General features: G+C 31.6%; 1 protein-coding gene across 2 annotated transcripts; it reads left to right on the forward strand.

Moving 5' to 3' along the window:
• The first annotated feature begins 1,308 nt into the window (after positions 1–1,308).
• LOC139486833 (F-box/WD repeat-containing protein 7-like) lies at positions 1,309–22,335 on the forward strand. Of its 2 annotated transcripts, XR_011655641.1 has the most exons (14): positions 1,309–1,398; positions 3,770–3,899; positions 4,645–4,763; positions 5,375–5,639; positions 6,374–6,456; positions 7,111–7,228; positions 7,906–8,040; positions 9,864–10,124; positions 10,694–10,807; positions 11,523–11,704; positions 16,837–17,062; positions 17,702–17,912; positions 18,323–19,226; positions 19,277–22,335. XR_011655641.1 is itself a non-coding variant. In XM_071271838.1 (13 exons), the coding sequence occupies exons 2-13, from the start codon at positions 3,795–3,797 to the stop codon at positions 18,601–18,603; spliced, it is 2,100 nt and encodes a 699-aa protein (XP_071127939.1). In that variant the 5' UTR covers positions 1,309–1,398; positions 3,770–3,794; the 3' UTR covers positions 18,604–22,335. The 2 variants fall into 2 exon arrangements, 1 of the variants encoding a protein (XP_071127939.1); XM_071271838.1 differs by having other exon boundaries at positions 18,323–22,335.
• The last annotated feature ends 254 nt before the right edge of the window (positions 22,336–22,589 follow it).

Below are 22,589 nucleotides of genomic sequence, written 5' to 3' on the forward strand. Positions count from 1 at the left end.
TTTTTGTTTGAGTCAAACCCTTTCAATTGATATTTTATAGTGTGTCTTTCTATGTTGTTCTGTTACACTAATATTTCGGGTTAGGGTGAAGTTTGGTGTCTGTTAAAACGTTTAAACCTGCTGCATTCGTTTGCACCAGTTGAACTTCAAGAATCTGTTCAGTGGTTGTCTTTTGTTAATGTGGTTCGTGATTGTTTCTTGTTTCTCATTTTCAATTTTTATATAGAGTAGATCCTTGGTTTTTTCTGTTTGAATTGTTTTAAACTAGTCATTCTAGGGTCCTATATAGCTTGCTGTTCAATGTGAGTCAAGGCTCCGCGTTGAAAGCCTTACTTTGACCTATACTAGTTTTACTTTTTACACATTTTGAAAGACTTGGATGTAGAGTTGTCTCAATGGCACTCGTACCACATCTTCTTATTTCATTTTACATCAATGTAATAAAACTCTTCTCGTTGGCTATTTACAAGCTGTGTTGGCCCATATGGGCGTAAAGTGCTTTTCAATAAAGTTTATAAATTATATATATATCTATATTTATGTCAAATATATTATGTAAAAAAATTGTTTAAAACACCAAAATAGTTAAAAAGGAAAACTTAAATAAAGTTAAATTATATACATCATAGAAGGCTATATTGCTTATGTGTTCGTTTCAATTAATAATAGATATAATTGTTATGCCTTTTTTCTCTAATATGTGTGTGGCTCTGATCTGGCTGTGGTTTAACATCTAAGAATTGAGATTCATATTTATATATGATTTATATCAGCATTATTGTGTCAGTTATAAAAATCATTGTAATAAATTACTTTGCTCTTCGTGGTCCCTTTAATTGGAATAAAAAATATTTTATCTTTATTTAATTATCTCATTAATAACGTGTTGCTTTCTTTCTGTTGCGTCTTATTTATGTAATGATAATCAAGGATATACAAATCCTTCATGTAATTTAAAAGCGCTGTAGACACAGACACTATGGCTGTAGAGCTTATCTTATGCCTGTGTTTTGTTGACCATGCCTACTCTACAACATATTTATTTGTATTTTTTTATTAAGTATATAATATCTTTATTGCTAACGTATGTCACAAGTTCATGATTTACTGAAAAAAAAAGTGAAGATGTGATATTTTTTTATTATTCTTATTAATTATTTGCTTGCCACAATATTTACAACTGAACATCAAAGATTTGTATAGACTTTAGTACATCTAAATTCGTGTACACATATATCAAGTGTTCGAGTAGGTACGTTGTCAAGTTCTTTTTGGTTTATAGACCTATTTTCAGATTCGGCTATTTTCGTCACTCTCCGTCTATCATCGATAAATAAATATGGCGATGGAACGGATAAAGTTCTCCTACGTAAACACTACAAATCGCCCCCATTTCAGGTAGGACAACGGCCTTGCTATGCCACAGTATCAATATTAAAGCATATAGTTTCACGTTTCTTTGCTAGATCCAGTTTCTCTGTCGGATTTGCATGGCAATCAAACAGCTGATTAATGTTACGCGGCCACGACCCTTTTTTGTTCGATTTTAGATATTTTTCTTGACATTGATCGCGTGGTTATCAACTTAATCTAGGGAAAACTAAGATGATCAGAAATCAAATTATGATTTGTTTTAAGCAATGTTTTATATTGTATTACACAGACAGTCGAGTATACTAACTACATGAAATACAATAAGTATAAAGGTTGCCTTTTTGAAGGTATTGATTCGTTGTTGAACTTCAAAGAAAACAAGACACCATACCGTGATGGTTCAATAAACTTTACGTTAACCACAGTCTCTACCCATTTATTTAATTCCTTCTAACTTAAAGCATATCTTTCTAATCCTGCTAATCTACATGTAGGGGGAGAAATATACCAATGGGAAAATCAACTTACATCATGTACATTTAAGGACAAAGAAAAGTCATGACTGAAAGAAATATCTGTACATGTTCAGGTCATAATAACAAGTACTGGCTTTTATACAATGAGTTGTAGGTGTCAGTTTGTGTGGGCAGATTAAATGCTCTTAATAAAAAGACTTGCACTTGTCAATGCTTGTTGTGCGCACAACTAGTTCTAGATGGTACTAGTTGATTATAATTTGTGGACACAAAGAGAGTTGGTACATATGTAGTCCAAATAATTATGACGTCTGGCAAGGCTATTTTAATTTTTTTCTGGGACGCCTTCGTTGTAGGAAGGCGTCCCAGAAAAAAATTAAAAATAGCCTTGCCAGACGTCATAATTATTTGGACTAGTACATATGATACATGGTTTTATCTAGCTAATTTTTATGCCCCACCTACGATAGTAGAGGGGCATTATGTTTTCTGATCTGTGGCCCCTTTCGTTCATCCGTTCGTTCGTTCTTCCCGCTTCAGGTTAACTTGAAACTTAGTACACATGTTCCCTATAGTATAATCTTTCTAATTTTAATACCAAATTATATATTTACCCAATTTCAAAGTCCTTGGAACATGGAAAATGATAGTGCGAGTGGGGCATCTGTGTACTTGGGACACATTCTTGTTAGTTTTAGTCTGGATCAATAGCAGGAACCTGCCCCTCAACCACTGTGTACCCAAATATAAGCTTTTTGTATGTGCATCTAAATGTATGCTGTAGTTTTTGTAATTTGTAAGTTTGACAAGGATTTTGTTATGCATCCATCTTTTCTTGTCTTAAGTTATTAAATATTTTGAACCTTTCTAGCTTGTTTGTGGCTGTTCATGCTATGCTGTTGCTGCATCTTCCATTGTTGAGTGTACTTGTGAAATGTTAGCAGTTTTCTTACCAAACAAATGAAAGTTTTTAACGACCTTGACTGGCTATACAGCCCTTGTACCAGTTCTTACCATTCATGCGGACAGTACATGTAAATGTACCTTAGGTTCCTTCTCAGAAAACTTAGGGTTGAATTTGCCTTATTTGCAACAGTTATTATGACTTTTTGTGTGTGCTTTACTTCAGATCTTCTGATATTTGTTTTCCTAGGTGTGAGTTGTTGGAGAATGTGTCCATTTAGCATATTAAATCTCTAGCTTTTGTTTTTAAAGCATATATAACAATGTAACATTTTTTTCCATTAAATAATTGAAATCGCATTCCCCAGTTGTTTATCAATCTTCTTGTAGTTCTAAGTTTGTGGTCTTTTTTCTATTTTGATGGTTCTATACAGTATTCAGTTGCTAGCAAACAGCCTTACAGAAGGTGTTACAGTGTTCAGGAGGTCAGTTATGTGAATAAAGAAGAGATAGGGTACAAGTAAATGAGGAGACTTTTAACAGGTCATGAAACAATAACAGAATTCACACAAGATAACATTTTTGATGACATTTTTTGGTGTTTTTTTTCTCCTCATAGGATAAGTAACATTTAGTATGTCTTCATAATTCTGGTATACACTGGATGACTGTCGATGAACATTGATCTTTTTGATAAATTAATACATGATTCCTATACTTTGTTTCTATTGTGAAGTACATGTGAAGTATAAATCCTAATCCTTTGAAATTGATAAAAACATTGACATGACTGGCCTTAAAGTGATGTACAAATGTATCTTGTATCATGGGTTTTAGTGCTATTGAGAATGCACCATGACATCACAATTTCCCTCAAAAAAGGTACAAATATGATCTGGTGCTTTAATTATATACAATATGTGCTTGTTTTTCCGACATCATATTTATTATTACAAATTATGTATTGCATGCTGACGACCTAACTTTACATTCATGATATTGATAATGTTTTACAGAAAATAAAGATGATTGGCTGTGATAATGGCAAGCAAGAAAATAGATATCAACAAGGCTAGTGTAGAAGACTTTGAAAAAGTAAATGGTATTGGTTTAAGAAAAGCAAAAGCTATCATCAAATACAGGAAGGTCAGTTTTTCTCATGGTCATTATTTTAAATTTCTTGAAAAGTGGACATTAAAAGTATTTACATATTGTCAAGCCTGGGCACTATAGCTTCTTATTATACAGTTTTTGTTTTACTCATTGTTGAGGGCCTAACAGTGTCTTACAGTTGTGTACACTTTACAAATTTGTTTCATTTGTAATTTTACTACAAATTCAAATAGGTATGCACTTTAATTGGCTTTTAGTTATATAAAACTGTCTATATAAAAAGATGTGGTACATGTATGATTGCCAATGAAAAAAACTCCACCTGTGACAGTCAAACCAAATGACGTCAAAGGAAGCAACAAATGGTCATTGTATGACCTTCAATAATGATCAAATCTCAAAACACATTGCAAACTACAACAGACCCCATTGTTTATATACATGTATGCAGATCGGCACATCAAACTTTAGGCTCTTTGCTTTCTAGCTTATAGATTCAAAACAAATGAAACTTAACATACATACATACATACTTGTAGATTGAGAGAAAGGGGGCAAGCAACAAGTGCAAATCATAGGTTTTAAAACAGATCAAAGAATTTTAAGATTGGAATGAGTCTAAGAACAACAGCTTTGGAATTTGAGTAACCTGAATTTTGATACCTTTTTTCTGAAATTTTTTCAGCTGAAATAATTTACAATTCTATTAATTGTATACTTCAAAGTAACCTATTTGGCACAGTACATTTTTAAAGATTTGCCATATAATTTATTGCAGTCATTTGGAGGTTTCTCAACCGTAAAGGATTTGAGTAGTGTCCCAGGAGTTGGGGATTGTATTGTGGAACAAAGTCGTACTCAGTTGACATGTAGTAACCGCAAACGCAAAGCTGTCAGGTAATTTATATACTTAAATACAGTATACTACATTGTACAAAATACTAAATCTATAATTGGATAAGCTTTTGAAACTGGAGGAAAAGCATGGGTTGTATTTTTAACTGTCTCATAACAAGTACAAATTTTACATTTGATATTTTCTGACAATGCATGTATATTATTTTTTTTATGAAAAAGAGGGAGATTTTGCACTTACAACATACAACATTTCGAAGTTAGATATATAACCGGTTAACATATTCATCTACAAAGCACCAATAACATTTAAAAAGTATACTTTATCTCTTCAATTCATGATTTTGTGCAAGTGCTTCCCAATCAAAATGGTAGGTTTGGCAGGTATGAGTGAAATATTTGTCAGGTTACATAACATTGTATGTAATTGAAAATAATTCAATAAAAGTTTCTTACTTTTATTTTGAACATTTAAAAAAAATGAAACTTTCAGTTGTTGGGCTTTTTTTTCAAATTTTTAGTTCAAAAGGAATGTGGCATGTATTATAAATAAACTTGCATGCCATGTAAAAAATGCATGTTTAAAAAAAAAATGGTACTTTTATGTTTTGTTCATTAAATATGATGTATGATTATTCAACTTATTTTTTCAGGACACCTAAAGTAAAAGATAATGTTTGTAAGGAACAGCCATCATCTAGTGGGTTATCAGCCAGATCTATCAGACACAATCAACGAGCACTGTTCAAATCAACAGAGGAACATGTTGATGATGGTAACAGTATTGTATCCCACGAAGGTCACATGTCAGAGGAAGAGTCTGGCGATGAGGTTATGTTCCGTGAAGAAGACAGGTCTAATGCTCAACATAAATCTAGGATTCCTATACCAGTCAATGGACTCTTCAGTAGCCATGTGGTTAGCATCTTACAAATTATTGTCTGTAAACCATCTTATCTTAGGGCTGTTATGGAACTTGAATTTGTCATTGTTTTATCCTCCCTCATTAGATGATAATTTCTGTTCAAACTATCTTTCTTCAAAGACCACCACCAATAGTATCTCATTAAGTGCCTTCAATTATTTGTGTGTGACAATATAGTTTAAAATTCTCATAAATAAGATATGTTTTAATGCACAGATTAATTAATGATTTGGGCTTAATTTTCTGTAAAAGAACCATCAGAAAGGAAAACAAAACTTAAATGCTGATATAATCTATACTCAAATATAATGGGTAATAAGTGTACTGATACTTATAAATACAACTAAGAAGTCAGATGAAGAGACAGAAGAGTATTAAGAATATATAGCAGTAGTGTGAATTACAACATCGTAGCTTTTCATACATTAATGTTAATGGTGCAAACTAGTTCAAGTCTGGTCACATGTGTTATCTTTACACAAACAATTTTGATAGCAACATAAGGCACATAGTAATTTACAAAAAAGCACAGGCTAAAAAGAAAGGAAATCACCTTATCAAATACAAATATTATATTTTATGTATACATATTTGATTTTACTTAAATATAAGTTTATGATAGAAAATAGTTTTTTTTTTCTTCTTTCAAAAGAGTCACCAATTTAAATGTTTCATTTTGTTAAATAGTAATTTTCCAAAAATTGACGATAATGGTATCTTTTTTCAGATGAAAAGAAAAGGTCATGTGGTAAAGGAAGAGCCTGACTCGTCTCCTGGGAAAAAATTCTGTCGAGATGGTGATTATCAAAGGTAACAAGTGAATTTGTTTGGAATATTTTGTTGGTAATAGTGTATTGAAATATACATATTTTATATTGGGGTTTTCGTTATAGATTTTAAAAGATTTATGACAACAAAATTTTATGCTATTTGTTCTGCAAGTATTCCATTCCATGGCTGTTAGACATCTAAGAAAACATTTTAAAATGCATGGAGAATGCTATTAGACATCTAAGAAAACATTTTAAAATGCATGGAGAATGCTATTAGACATCTAAGAAAACATTTTCAAATGCATGGAGAATGCTGTTAGACATCTAAGAAAACATTTTAAACTGCATGGAGAATGCTGTTAACTACGAGATAAAAGAATTTGCTTAAGTGGTATTTCAATTGATCCATGTCAGCAATTAACATGATAAGTTTACCTAGCGAAATATATTTGAAATGTATGTGAAAAGAAGACAAAAATTGAAATTTGGGGACTTGCAAAGAAATTTTGTTTGAAATATATGCAAATAGGATTTTCAAGGTGTTTGGTACTTGTAACTGAATTGTGGGTCAAAACATTAACAAGTTTAAATGTTGATAATCTTAGCGCAGTGGTCTATTGTGAAAATTGAGAATACTGCAATGAAATAAATCCTTAATATTTTACTAATTTTTATCTATATATATTTTCAGTACCTTTGTGAACTTACAAAAGTCATCACGACAGAATTTAATTGCTACACAACGAATGAGGATTCCCTCCAAAGAGCATCCTCCAGACAAATTAGCGGAATGGCTGCAAATATTTCAGGTATCAAACAATTAGTTTCTGGTGTAAAGCTTCAATCTGAAGATGAACTCGTTTGTACTACTGTGGATTCATTTATCTTCATGGGTACTAATTTAGGCAGATTGAGGAAAAAAGAGTTTTGTCTAATTCTGTATGCAAGTCTATAGAAAATGTATACTTCCTTGAGCATTTAGAATTGAGGTTCCCCTTCAAACACAAATTCCATGAAAATTTATATTCCACAAAAAATAATGAATCCACAGTTAACTTTATCCTTTAAAAAAAAAACTCATTTCTTTTCAGTCAGATGAAAAAACATGGCCACCAGAGGCCATCTTTGATTCTAATTTGGCAATTTAGAATTATAAAATCTTCTTCACTAAAACAACATGATGGTATGTTTTACGAATTATGTGGTTGATTAAATAAAGTACTCAATATGTGTTAGAAGATATATTCTCTTGTGAAAACTTTGCAAACCTACAATAACAATCTCCTCAGGGTCATCAGAAATATTGATAAGTAAAAAGTATCTTGATATCAGTTTGTTTTCCAAATAAAAAAACTACATTTTAAGCAGATTATACTGATGATTATATGATTTTTAAGTTTGTTGATTATCAATATTTAAGATCTGTTCTGTCATATCGTTCCATCAAATTGTCATAGATGTATTAAATTGTTATTGTCATTTACAGAATTGGGGTAATGCTGAGAGGTTGATGGCTCTGGATGAGTTGATTACATTCTGTGATCCCACACAAGTTCGTCACATGATGCAGGTCATTGAACCTCAGTTCCAGAGAGATTTTATATCACTTTTGCCAAAAGAAGTATGTTTAAAAGTGTTTGAGAAATTCATTATACCCTCATTCTAAAAAGTAAAATCAACAAATTACTGAACTCCAAGGAAAACTCAAATCGGAAAATCCCTATTAAAATGGCAAAAATCAAATGATAAAACACATCTAATGAATGGGCAACAACTGTCATATTCCTGACTTGGTACAGGCATTTTCAAATGTAGAAAATGGTGGATTGAACCTAGTTTTATAGACCTAAACCTCCCACCTGTACGACAGTCGCATCAAATTTCATTAAATCGACAACAATGCGTGAACAAAATGTCACAAATAGGGGTACAACAACAACTGGAACCCCACCAAAAACTGGGGGTTAATGCAGGTGCTCCAGAAGGGTCAGCAAATTCTGCTCCACATGTGGCACCCGTCATGTTGCTCATGTTATTACAAAGCCGGTAAATAGTCCAATTTTTCGGTAGGTCACATTTGTGAGAAGGGAAACGGGATTGTAATTACGACATAAGGAACATATTCGATATCATTCCAATACAGTCAACCAACTTGTGATGGCATCCATAAAATTTACAAAGTGATGATTTCAACTTCACCATATGGAACTCTTGGTTTAAAAAATTAAAAGGTCACAATTGGCAAACTGAAATCAACTCTTTTGTGGTAAAGTTTTATTTTCAACCGACCCTGATAGTCAATTTCAAGATATAAGTCCTAATCAAATGGCATAATCAAAAGCTCTAACACATCAAACGAAAGAGGAGTTAAACAGTTTTACCGCAGTCTATCCATCAGCTGGTCATTCTTTCCCTCCAATCGTCACATGAGGTTTTTATAACATCCAAAACTACAAATCAGAGCTTCCTGAAAGGAGTAGATTCAGTAAGACCCCTTTTTCGCCCCAAAATATAGCAGTTTTAGAAAATTGTGAAAATGTAATCATTAAGATATTAATTAAAAAGTAGAATGCTTCTGCTACATAGATTTGGGCTGTTATTGACAATACAATGCACATATATCGGGTACTAGCATCATTAAGTCAATTTTAGCATTTTTTGTTAAATTTTAGACGGTTTCCATCTTAAATGAAAGTGGACGCATTCGTGTTCAATCATAACATTGAAATGTAAGTTGTATTTGATGATAATACATAATATATATAAAGGTTGAGGATGAACACGGATGCGGCCACTTTCATTTTTGACAAAAACCATCTGAAAAGTGACGAATTTTGGCATAATTGATAGATTTTTCATATTTAAGCTTGAATCGAAGCGTTTTTAATGACTTAATCTTTCTCATGAACTAATTGAATCAATTGAAATAGACACTTAAGTGCCTAAAATCTTTCTTTAGATGAACTTGAGGCCTAAATCGGTATGAAACTTTCGTCACATTTTTCTCAGGAACTACACATCCACCCTTTCTGTAATTTGGTATCAACATTTATATATGTCAGCCATTTATATATAAGTCAGCTATACCGTGTGATGCGTTTTCAGATTCATCACTCGACAACTTCCTGTTTACCGAACACTTGTATGATTTTACACATGATAACCAAGTTAAAAATTTTCGTCACATTTTTCTCAGGAACTACAATACAAGGATTTCTGAAATTTGGTTTCAGGATTTTTATAAGTCAGCTATACCGTGTGATGCGTTTTCAGATTCATCACTCGACAACTTCCTGTTTACCGAACACTTGCATATTTTTACACTATTAATATTATCCACTTGCGGCGGGGGTATCATCAGTGAGCAGTAGCTCGCAGTTTCACTTGTTAATTATATTATTGTTGTAGTTTAACAATTTATTCATAATAGTATTTTTGTTTAAGCTTGCCCTTTATGTGCTGTCTTTCCTGGAGCCAAAATCTTTACTTAAAGCTGCCCAGACGTGTCGATACTGGCGAGTACTGGCAGAGGACAATTTACTCTGGAGAGAGAAATGTCGTGAAGAAAGTATTGATGATAATTTAGTGTATGGGATTAATCGACTCAGACGACGTCATACCTCACGGTGTCCTTGGAAGTCATTGTACATGAGGCAGCATCAAATAGAACTCAACTGGAGAACAGGAGAAATACCTGGTCCAAAGGTATGTATGACTCATACATTTATATTTCATTGTATGTGTAAGTAATTGTTTTGTCTTATTGAAATATTGATTATAGTAGAAATAGCACTGCATTTGCTCTCTAGCCAAAATTTCTCTAAAATATATAAAAGGTTTTAAAGATAAAAAAAGGGTTTGTTGTTGTTTGTTATTGCAATGAACAGATACAATATTTTTCTATACAGCCATGACAAGGAATATTGAAAGTCTGTTGTTTTATTGTTTTTATTACTGTTACTATGCACAAAGATGAGAAAAGTTAAAACAAAGGCAAATGTTAATGCTTTGACCATTTATCATACAATAGCTAAAATATGTATCTATGATGAGTTTATGATATCAGCCATAGAATAGAACAGGGGGAATACATGATTCACAAATAAGGAGCCAGGGAGGACACATATTTAATTATACTCCTGTAAAGTTATATCAACATAGAAAAACGGAAGAGTTAAAAAAATTACTTGTTCTCTATATCCACGCTCATAACAATAAAGTCAGTAAATAATTATTGTTTAAATTCTTTTCATCAATATTCATATCTATTTTAGTTGTTAAAAGGTCATGATGACCATGTGATAACCTGTTTAGAGTTTTGTGGAACTCGTATTGTCAGTGGGTCAGATGACAACACCCTCAAAGTATGGTCTGCCATCACAGGAAAGGTAAAGTAAAGCTTTTTATTAGATAGATGATATTAAATAGCATATATGTTCAAATTGTCTACAAATTGTAAGAGAGGTCATCCTTGGAAACTAAATAAAAAGAGGTTTAATTCAACTCAAAATCTTTATACTCTTTCACAAAGAAACTTTAATCAATGGAATAATCAGTCTATAGAAACTGTAAGTGCAAAATCTGTTAGCATCTTTAAAAATTGTATAAAAAACGTGGAAAACTGGAAAAAAAGGTTAGGGCTATTCCAAAAAAAAATGTATGGGGGGTTGGAAGGCAGTTTTTGTCAGCACCCGCCACCCAGATAATTGTAATTGAGAATTATAGTGCATTATAGTGTGAAAAGTTGCTCTGATACCCATCACCCATGTATTATTAATATAATCTGCCTTCCAACCCCCCCATACATTTTTTTCTGGAATAGCCCTTATTTAAATTCCATCAATAATCATTTACAAGAAAAGGAAAATAAGTTGTCCTAATTATGAGCACAACTCATATAAAAGTTTAATTGCAAGCAGTCAGAAAAAGTTTTCAACTAAGATAGCTGCAGTAATCCAGGTAGTAACTTTAACAGACAAAAATATAAGCTAAAAGTAAATAGAAATGTCACTATAAATGTAAAATGTTGATAATTCTGTTTAGATCACTCATGCTCAATGAAGAAGAAATTTTCACTTCAGAATTATTTTGTCTATTTTTTAGTGCTTAAGGACATTAGTTGGTCACACAGGAGGGGTGTGGTCATCCCAGATGTCTAACAGTGTGGTCATCAGTGGTTCTACTGACCGCACACTTAAAGTGTGGAATGCAGACACAGGCCAGTGTATACATACATTGTACGGACATTCTTCTACAGTAAGATGTATGCATTTACATAAAAATGTGTAAGTATATGTATAGAATATAACCCCATATCCTTCGTTTTTCTATTATAGGTAATATGTACTTTGTTGAACATCTGAATTCATGGTTAACATGTTCTAATAAAATCCACAAAAATTAGTATCCCATGAATAACAATGAATCCACAGTTTTAAAGTGTTAGGTTGTTTAGGGGTTTTTGTTTATTAAATTTGTTGTTTGACTGTTCAAGAATATCCTTAGTCATCTATACTACATTTTTAGATGCAACTGGGATAAACTTATCTGTGTAGACTTGTTTTGTTTTGATTTGCTCTGCTGTTTGTTTACATTAGAATAGAAAAGTGATAAGTTTTTTCAAGCAAAAAGAATGTATTATATATCACATTTCGAGTATAACAAGTTAAAGGGATAATTCGCGAATTTTTACTTATAAGCTAATTATGTCCATAATACCTTAAAAAACATATTCACCAAGTTTTATCTGGATATGAACAGCAATAAAGGAGAAAATTAAGAATTTTTAATTTTATTTCTTCGAACTTCCTGACTTATGTGACGTAGTTTAAGTCTTTAAGCATGCCGGGAGTGGAAATAATCTCATTTTAAATCTTAATCGTTAATCATCTTATAATGCTATTTAAAGCGCATAGACGACGTTTGGTGTAGCTATTAACCAACTAATAATTAAGATGGAACAGCGCTCAGCTTGAAAGTAGAATGTACGATTTATATTTTAATATTTTCTGAAATGATTATAGTGATACAAGTAAATCATATAAAATATTTGTTTATGATTTTTTTTTCCCGACGGATATTTTGAACTAACATGTATAACTGGTAGTGTTTTAAAAATGCATGTTTGTACTTTTTACCTTTTACGTCAGGCTAGTAAATATGTGCTGCTAGTACATTTGTAGTGTGCAAATAAGGCCCCGCAAATACACTGTGTATTGTACTTTGACACATAGTGACTACCTGTTGAATGCGTGGTTAAATTCAAGTTAATTAAAAGATTAGCATTTTGTATCTTTTGATCTTTACTCAGTGAATTTAAGCCGTCACGGTTCACTTTTCTAGGTGTGAACAACATTTCGTATGAATAATAAACGGGGGAATCTTAATATTTTCCATGAGCTCAGTTTAATTAAATATATTATTGACGCTGAATATTTTTTGTTAAAAAAAAATAAAAAAATACTGAATTAATTTAATTGAATAAATTTATGAATAATGATGTCCTTATAAACACAAGTAAATGAATTAAAAATTCCGAATAAGAATCGGTGACCTTGAATTTTTGAAATAGATAGTAATTACCAATTGCAGTTATATAAGTGGGTCGTTCAAAGCAATCTGTTTTTTTTTTTTAAATATTCAGGAAGTAATGTCCTTATCAAAATAATTTAATTCTCACCATGTACTAATTCTTCAGCTATTTGAACGAAAATATCAAAAATGTTGACAGAAAATTCAAAGGTCAAGTTTGTCTTACTGGAAGGGAGGGAGAGCTCCAAACGTACTTACTAACAGACAAAGCAGGCTTATGGCTTATCGTCAGTTTGTGTGCTGGGTCAGGAAAGGTCAACCACTTGGCAAGAAACACAGAATAATCCTACCGGCTTGTGTAGTAAACATAATTAGAAAAGAGTTTCCATCGTTGGGTGGGGTATACGAATGATTCAAAGAATGTGAAAGTGACACTTCATACTGAATAGTTCTAAAATCATTTAAACAATTTTTCACCGAATGTTTCAGATTCATTTCATTATTTGTGTATTAATAAACCTATTTATAAATTATTTAACTTTGAGGTCTAATTTTATTGATTGCATGTTGTATTAACATGAAGGTTTGGTCTACCACAGTACCACGTAGCGTTGATATGATTTGACCCGAGATCCTCCCGAGATGTTGGTGGGGTTCTTGTTGTGCAACCTAAACCAGTTTTCTATGATGTGTTTTTTATCTCTTTGTTTGTCTTTTGATCGTTTATTGGTTATGTTTTGCTATGACGTTGTCAGTGTGTTTTTTAATACTGAATATGACTATCCGTTTTGGTACCTTCTGCCTTTTTACAAACAAGACCATGAAACTGAATATTGGAAATGTATCATGCTACTACAAAAGAAAAAGCACTGATGGATTGTCCTAGAAGCATATTTTATGAGAATAATAATGGTATATAAGGAGTTACATTTATTTCATGTTTGAAGCGGTGCATTTTAAAAAATTTAATTTGACTTTTACTAAGAAATGCATTGTCGCAAAGGGGAAGAGTAATTGTGGTCTAGTGTCAGATACTAAAAAATAATGGAATTTAACAGAAAAGGAAACAAATAACGGACTTTGGCAAAAATGGAGAGGGCTTTTGATACCTTTTCTCCAGACATAAAATCTTTTACAATAAATCATCCTACAACAGCTTAAAAGCTTGAAATGCCAGCGATTTCGCGGGAGTGTTTTAGTGTTCTCAAAATCTTATATTGATAAAAATGACAACTCCTTTAAATAATTGAATGTACATGTACAGGAAGACAAACGATTACAGCACGTTCTAGAGACATGCCACGAACTAAGTATCATCTTCGTGTCATAATTGCGCATGCTTGTCTCTTCACATGCAAGTAAACGCAAATTTTCTTATAGGCAAAATATTTCGTAAATGCGCCCGCTCATATCGGAAATAGGACAAGAAAGTATAGATAGTCATCCGGAATCTCTTGGTTAAATTCTCTTGGATTTACTCCAAACAATGTTGTAAAATGATGCAGTATGTTTTTTCTTTCTTAAATTATTCATCACAACTCAAGACCGCATAACGTAAATTAAACATTTGCTTCAGCAAATAAAACAAGCTGACACAACATTATGTAAGCTATTGTGTACAAAAGCATTGGCGGATCCAGGGGGAGTGGTCCCGGGTGTTGGAACCCCCGTTTTTTTCTGGCCGATCAAGGCATTTGAAGTGGGACATATAGTTGGAACCCCCCTTTTTTAATATGGCTGGATCCGCCCCCGAAAAGTAAAATTGAAATTTGAAAAAAAAATCATTTTACATGGTACAGTACTAGATAATCTTCTACACATGAATTTTGAAACAGAAGTCAAAATTAATAATTTACGGTCTTATTATTTCTGTCTTTGCACATGTCAGAATTAATCAGCCTGTAGATATAAATTTTAAACTCTTAATTTCATTTTTGGACGGCTTTGTGTATTTCAATCAGGTTAGGAACATACATTGTTAACAGGATGTATAATACACCTGACAGCATTTTCGATGGCACTTTTACCTGTGCACATCTGGGTCAAACAGCTGGGAAGCGATGCATGTACCTGAATCGCGTAATGTCACCAGTTTATTAGCCCGCAGTAGGTCACTAGAATACCTGAATGTGACACTATTACATGACCTCTGACAATAATTCACAAGATCGTCGGTTTTCATATTAGAAGTACCCCAAATGAATAAAATCTATTACATATAAAAGATTTTTTTCTTGGCAAGCTGATTTTGAAAAGTCTAAGCCGCTACAGATACCTTTTAATCTCATTAAGAATATATTTATGCTTTTACAACTTCCAAATTAGAGTACACCCCACTAGATGTATTCCTATCTATTATCTTGTTATCATAAATTTAGGAAGGAAAAATACTCCTACTACGATTAACCATAAATCATTACAAACTTCGCTAGCCTAGCTGTCGACATTTTATATCCCGAAACTGCTCAGCCTTAACTTGTAGGACTACGCAACTGCGTTGACCTAGTAGACAGCTATAAAGCATATCAAGGGGGCGGTAAGATCTATTAAGTTTCCACACGAATCAGGGAAGACATATGCTCCCATCTACCTATCACCTCTTCAACCTTTTATATGGCACAATATGGAAAAGGAGGGGGGGGGGTAAACAGCATCTGTAATTATACTACATGTAAATAAATAAAGTCTTATTTTTAAACCATTATTATGTTAAACAACTGACCCTTTAAATGTTATACGTATTTTTTTATGTATACATAAGTTTTTTTTGCACCTAAAAAATATATACTTCATTGAACTTGTGAATTTACGACAGAAAGACACAGAACAAAACGTCATAATTCAGTTTCGAGTTTATTTTTCTTTAAACGAGAAAACGTAAATTAATTAATTCTTTTTTGGTTTGTTCTTGAAATATTATTTTTAAAGCAAGTTTTAAACAGAATTTATTAAATAAATATCAATGACATCGAATAATTGTTATAAAATCAAAATGCCAAAGTGGCTAGGTACCTTAAATAGCTTCATTGTCTCTTTGCATGATTGAAATCAAATTTCTTTTTTAATTTTAAGGCTTGTAAACAAGTTCATAAACTTAAAATGTAATAGATGTAATAAATAATATAATATTTGAAGATGTTTTTCCTGTATATATTCAACAATTTTTTTGTCTGTGACTTTTTATCCGTGTACTAAACTTCTACTTGTAAACAACAAAATCTGTTACTAATACATGAATGCAGAAATACTGAACTATATTAATGATTATCTGACAATTTCCTTTCAACCAGGCTTGGAATGAAATAGCAATAAAAACATTCATGAGAAAAAATCATAATTACTATCAAATTTCCATCGAAACAAGATGCTTCAAAATGGTCTGCACACACTTTCTTGAACTTGTTGTGAGTTGTTTGGTGTTATGTTAAGGTTAATCATCCACGTCTGGTACAACTCTTTCTTTTTTGCAGGATCTGGGAAGGTGTGTGTAAGCTTATGCCATGTGAACTCCGAGTTGAACATCCGTACACTTGACAAGTCATTTTGATACTGAATATACGATATGCCATGCTTGGTTTTTGGCTTTGTGGTATTCAGATATTTTATTCAAATATACTCATCACGTGACAATTTATATCGGAGATGCCGTCAAAATGGCGATAAGTCGAGAAGTGATAGTGGGATTTTAATTTTTATTTTAATCACTTATCTAAAAGAATTGAACAATAATTTTAATGAATATATGATTATTTATATCAAATAAACATAATATAAAATTTTCATTTTTTTGCGAAGTTTCCCTTTAAGCTATATTTATAGTTGAAACACTACAAATATAAGGTAAATTTTCTGATGGCAGTCATATTGTTTTCTCTTTTATTTTCAGGGTGGTGAGTGGATCACGAGATGCTACATTACGGGTATGGGATATTGATAGTGGTGCTTGTTTACATGTATTGATGGGACATGTGGCAGCAGTGAGATGTGTTCAGTACGATGGACGGAGGGTGGTCAGTGGAGCCTATGATTACATGGTGAAAGTCTGGGATCCAGAAACAGAAACATGTTTACATACACTTCAGGGACATACAAATAGGGTTTACTCGCTACAGGTATGAATTTTACTGTAATAATGGAATGAATTAGGGGTTCTAGGGTCATACTGATATCTTCTTTCTGCATATTCCCACATCTCTATGAATTACACTAAACAGCTGTAACTACATGTAAAAATAAGGTCAACAGGAGCTAACTGAAATATTTGATTCAACAACTTAAGGTGGTTCCCAACACTTTCATTAAAATTAATTTGGCTCGTTTGATTTTCATAAAATTTTGACAAAGTATTTACTTTGACCCTTTAACCAAAATAAATAAATTTCAAAAATTTTGAACCAACCATTTTATCAGAAAAATTACACTGGTTATATAGCAGTTTGACAAACACCAATTTTGATCATTGAGAAGCTTAATATTCCATTTACAACACAACTAGCTAGTTTAGCTGGTTTTACAGAGTTATTTCCCTGTAGTGTTAGGTACCACCTTAATGTATAAAAAAAAATCAGGATTGGAAATAAATCTCATAGAAACATCATGAATATTCATGATGTTTGCCACTAGATGTTTAGCTATCTTTCAACCTTGCAAACATACAGAAAACTTATTTTAGTATTTACCTTTTATACATAAGAAGTCAAAATTTGAATTAACATGTTAACTATTTTTAATTTTAAATGTGATGTTTACAGTTTGATGGGATTCACATTGTGAGTGGATCTCTGGACACATCTATCCGGGTTTGGGATGTAGAAGCTGGCAACTGTTTACATACATTAATTGGTCATCAGTCCTTGACCAGTGGTCTGGAACTGAAGGACAATATCCTGGTTTCTGGTAATGCAGATTCTACTGTCAAAGTATGGGATATAACTACAGGCCAGTGTCTTCAAACCTTACAAGGTAAGATTCTACTGTCAAAGTATGGGATATAACTACAGGCCAGTGTCTTCAAACCTGACAAGGTAACACATATTATGTAAATAAGTTCTCTCCAGGACAATGTGATATAATGGTGAAACTGGTAGAAATTGGTTGACTTTTAGATTTAGTCTTCCTGTCTGGAAGCTTGCCTTCTCAGTAAATATTTCACAATCTTGGAAACAATAGTATAACCTTACTGATTTCTATAAAAGCTGACACTTATGAACTTCACAAACATTAACATAAAGTTTGATTATTCCAATTTAAATTATGACTAAACTCACTAAAAATGCATTCTAGTATTTAAACTTTTACCATGTGTATTTTTATTTCAGGACCCAATAAACATTCTAGTATTTAAACTTTTACCTTGTGTATTTTTATTTCAGGACCCAATAAACATTCTAGTGCTGTGACCTGTTTACAGTTCAACAAAAAGTTTGTGATCACATCCTCAGATGATGGAACAGTCAAAATATGGGACTTAAAAACTGGTGACTTCATCCGGAATCTTGTGGCATTAGACAGTGGGGGTAGTGGAGGGGTCGTGTGGAGAGTTCGATGTAGTAACACTAAACTTGTCTGTGCTGTTGGTAGTAGAAATGGCACTGAAGAAACAAAACTTCATGTACTCGACTTTGATGTGGATGAAAAGAAATGTTTATACTGATTGAGATTATTTATGTTCTTGTCATCTGTAGATCAGATTAACAAGGGAGACAACTTATTGGTTAGTGCACATCTGTTCCTGATACTAACAACAGGGCTCCAGTTGGACAGGCATTATGTTGAGTGTATGGATTATATTTCTATTGGCTGTTTGTAGTTCTTGCCTCATCAGATTATACTGTAAATCTAGGATCATTTTGTTGAGATAATATAGTGAATAAAGAATGATAAGATATAACATGCATTGTAAGGTTTTCATATCAAGAAAAGTCTTAAGCTAATAGGGCATACTAATGATAAATGTGATCTTTTTAAAACTGCATTATATATATTAAAATGTTTAATATCAGTAACCTGCATGAAATGTCAAATATTGTAATAAACGACAGTCAGTCAATAAGTTATTTCTTCTTAAAGATCTTTTAGTTTTTCTGTCTTTACTATTACAGCTATAACTCTTTATCTTTAAAACCGTTTTTATTTTATGAAGCTGGCAACCTTTTCAGATTTTTAATGGAATTGTAGAAAAAAATGTAAAAATATTTATCTTAAATTACTCTAATTCTTTAAAACTTATGAAAAGAAATCTTACATCGATCAAATATGGTAATAGTCTGTTATAAAGTGTAAGCAGAAACATCACTTAATACGTTCACTTTCTAAATCTCTTGTAGTTTATATCAGACATACTTATATTTCTTTTTTTCAAATCATGCATACAATTGAAGATTTTGTATTTATGTTTAATATAAAGCGAACACTCATCAATTTGGTGCATCCTATAGCTGTAAGTCACAGTAATTGTAATAAAGAAGAACTGTTGTATATTTCAAATTTAATATTGTTATCTGGTCATCTTGTTGTTATCGGTTTTTGGACATTATTGTTAAGTTTTTTTAACAGTGTAAACACTTAGTCACTACAGAAAAGGACTTAAGTCTTTAAATATGGCCAAAGTAACTTCAACTGGAAAAAAATAATTGGATTTTTTTAAAACTTTTTTGTCATCTGTATTCATGCTTTCTAACAATATGAAACGTTTTTAGCTAACTCTCCTAAAAATCATTCTTTAAATGAATAATAAAAAAAGGATTAAATCAGTTCCTGCATACTTCTTTGGATCATTTACTGTATACTTTTGAAAAGCATCAGTCACTGGTGAAGAAGTGGAATATAAACTCGTTTTAATTCTGAAGAAAACCCAAGTTCTTTTGATTTTGGTGGCTAAATCTCTTTTTTCATTGTTAATCAATATTTCTGTATAATTTATTGTTTCCATTATACAGTGTAGTATGAATTTGTCTATTGATAATACTTTGTTGACTTTCTTAGCATTAGTATAGATTATCTTGTTAAAGTTGAATGGAAATGTTGTAATTGTGGAAACATCTAAAAAAAAAATTTGAAAAAATCAATTAGCAGAAAATAAAAATCGGCATATGCATGGATCTAAAATTGATGAAATTGTTTTCCTTTTTCCACAACAGATCATCTTAAAGACAATACATAATACATTGGGACATGGACTCTCTTGTTCTGTTGATAGTAAGATAAATATATATTTTTCACAAAATTGAACAATAATTTTTTAATTTTTTTTCTTCAGGGGAAGAAAATCTTATCTTAAGCTATGAAGCATGTATTACAAGGTTTCAAACAAAAACCCTCATATTAAACATCAGGGAAAATGTTGAAAAAATTGATGAGACTCAACAATTTTACAGAGATTAAAACAAACGAATATTGTGTTTTTGCAATGGTCTATATTAAATTTTGGTCCATTAAAATACCAAGAGAAACCTGTATGTGATCATTTGTTTTAAAACTTTATTTGAGCACCATGGTAAAATTACACCACTGTTAAAATAACCAACAAAACAGCTGTTGGATATTATAATATTCCATCTTTGGCATTTTGCCACAAGGTACAATTTACCTATCAACTTACAAGTTTAATTGTAAAATGTATAATGTACAATTGTTAAGTGTGACTATATAAAGATATTGTATACTTGGTTTTGTGTGATTTTTCTGGAGATGAATCTTTGCAGTTAAAAACAATTTTGTGTTTGAGTGAGATGATTTTTAAATGAATTTTGGTTTGTTAATCTCTTTGATGTATGCAGTTTCTTTCCAGACTGCGACAATTTCCTCAATCTATGAAAATTTAGTTCTCATTAAAATACCACCAGATTAATTTGTCCATTAAATGAGGGTGGAAACAAAAGTTCTATTTCAATACATAGTAAAATGACACATAATTCTTTAAAGTTGAGAAACAGACCAGATCAAAAGAAATGATTATGTTAGTTTAAGATATCCTGATATTGTACCTTTGATCAATCATAAAATAAATGTAGATGTATATAATAAATATCAACTTAGGTTCCAAAAGAGGCTTTCATTGGCAGAGATCAATTGTATCAATTGACTTGTGTTTGTCATTGCCACTTGTTAAACATTTGACTCAAGGGAATGAAATTGTGTATTTTGTTGTATAGATGGAACTTGTTCTCGGTCATCACTTTCACCTGTGATCATCCAAATAAATGTGAACAAACAATTACTTATGTGAAATACTGTACAAGCATTGTTCTGTAGGGTATCTTTCTTCTTTTGTTTTGATGAAAACTATATGCTTACACTTTCAGACATTACATAATTTATTTGTACTCACTTTAAATGGTTACACCATGTTATCTCTGTATGCCTGATACAGATGTAAGAATGATAAATATTTTTAGAGATCTGTGTGAATGTTTTGTAGTGCTCATAGAAATTGGAATGCCTGTGTAACTTTTGATGTGTGTGTGTGTTTTGTCAGTTTATTTTTCTAGATATTAAATTATGAGTGGTCAGTAATTTTTCCCTATTTTGGGTAATTATGTAATTGTTATATGTTTATCATTGTGTTTTTCTGCGTATCTTGTACATTTGAAGTCGTGGGAAGTAAGTATAACATACCACTGAGTTTCCTCTTGGGATTCAAGTATTTTCTCTTTAGTCTTGGTCAGGGACCATCTCAAAGTACATAACTGTAACACTTTATAGGGTTAGTTATTTTTACTTTTTGGTCAAATCTCTATTCATCAACTTAACAAATAAATTGTCACATTATGATTTAACTCTAAATCTTTACAGCCAATTAAAGATACTATGACACTTTGAGACAGTCCTTGGTTTTTAAAAACATCTTAAAGAGGGATTTCATCTAATGAAGTTTATATATATATTATTTATTTATTATCTATCTAGATGCAATATTTGATATTGTGTTCACATTTTGTTCTTACTATCTGTACATTTTTCTTTATTGTTCATTATATTTTTCAATATTGTTATTTGGTATGTAAATGTGTTGGGATTAAAAACTTGTGGTCAGATTTATAAAGATAAAGTAACTTGTTTAGTCTAGGCCATAAAACTCTACTCAGTACTTGAAAAAAACAAAATTGTGCTCAAAATACCAAATCCAGCATTTTGATTGGTTTAATTTGAGTGTGAGTACAGAAAAAAAGTTTTCTGACCACAAGGCCTTACTAAAGTTTTGAATAGATAAATTCTGGTTTCAAAAATGATTCTTTGCACTCCTTCTCTGTTATAAACATGCTAAAGTTAATGGACTTTAATTGATAAAAAAAATCACAGTATGAATTGTGTCCATAAATATTTTTAGAAAGATGTTAAAAGTTGAAAGAATTTATTTGTTAAAATAAAAAATTTTAATATCTCTTGAGATTTCTTTCTGGCAACCCAATTTAATTTTAGTCACATTACAACCAGTAAAAGATACCTCTTGTAAAATTTGTTAATATTTTTAAAGATTTGGTGTTCTTGAGTTAAAGAACTTTGATACTTTAAATTCAGATATTATTGCGAAAATGCAACAGGGTTATAATCCCAATAATTTAAACCCACATTTCGAAATTTTTTATAAGAATGAAACAGGATTTTGTCATTGACGCAAAAACAAAAAATGCATTTTGG

This window comes from Mytilus edulis, chromosome 8 (assembly GCF_963676685.1).
Source record: "Mytilus edulis chromosome 8, xbMytEdul2.2, whole genome shotgun sequence".
Lineage (NCBI taxonomy): Eukaryota > Metazoa > Mollusca > Bivalvia > Mytilida > Mytilidae > Mytilus > Mytilus edulis.

Excerpts from the sequence above, each read along its gene's own strand:
- LOC139486833 (XM_071271838.1), top strand. The coding sequence starts at position 3,795 with ATGGCAAGCAAGAAAATAGATATCAACAAGGCTAGTGTAGAAGACTTT. Across the intron at positions 6,457-7,110 it reads CGAGATGGTGATTATCAAAG|TACCTTTGTGAACTTACAAA; the intron begins GTAACAAGTGAA and ends ATATATTTTCAG. Across the intron at positions 17,063-17,701 it reads ATAGGGTTTACTCGCTACAG|TTTGATGGGATTCACATTGT; the intron begins GTATGAATTTTA and ends TGATGTTTACAG.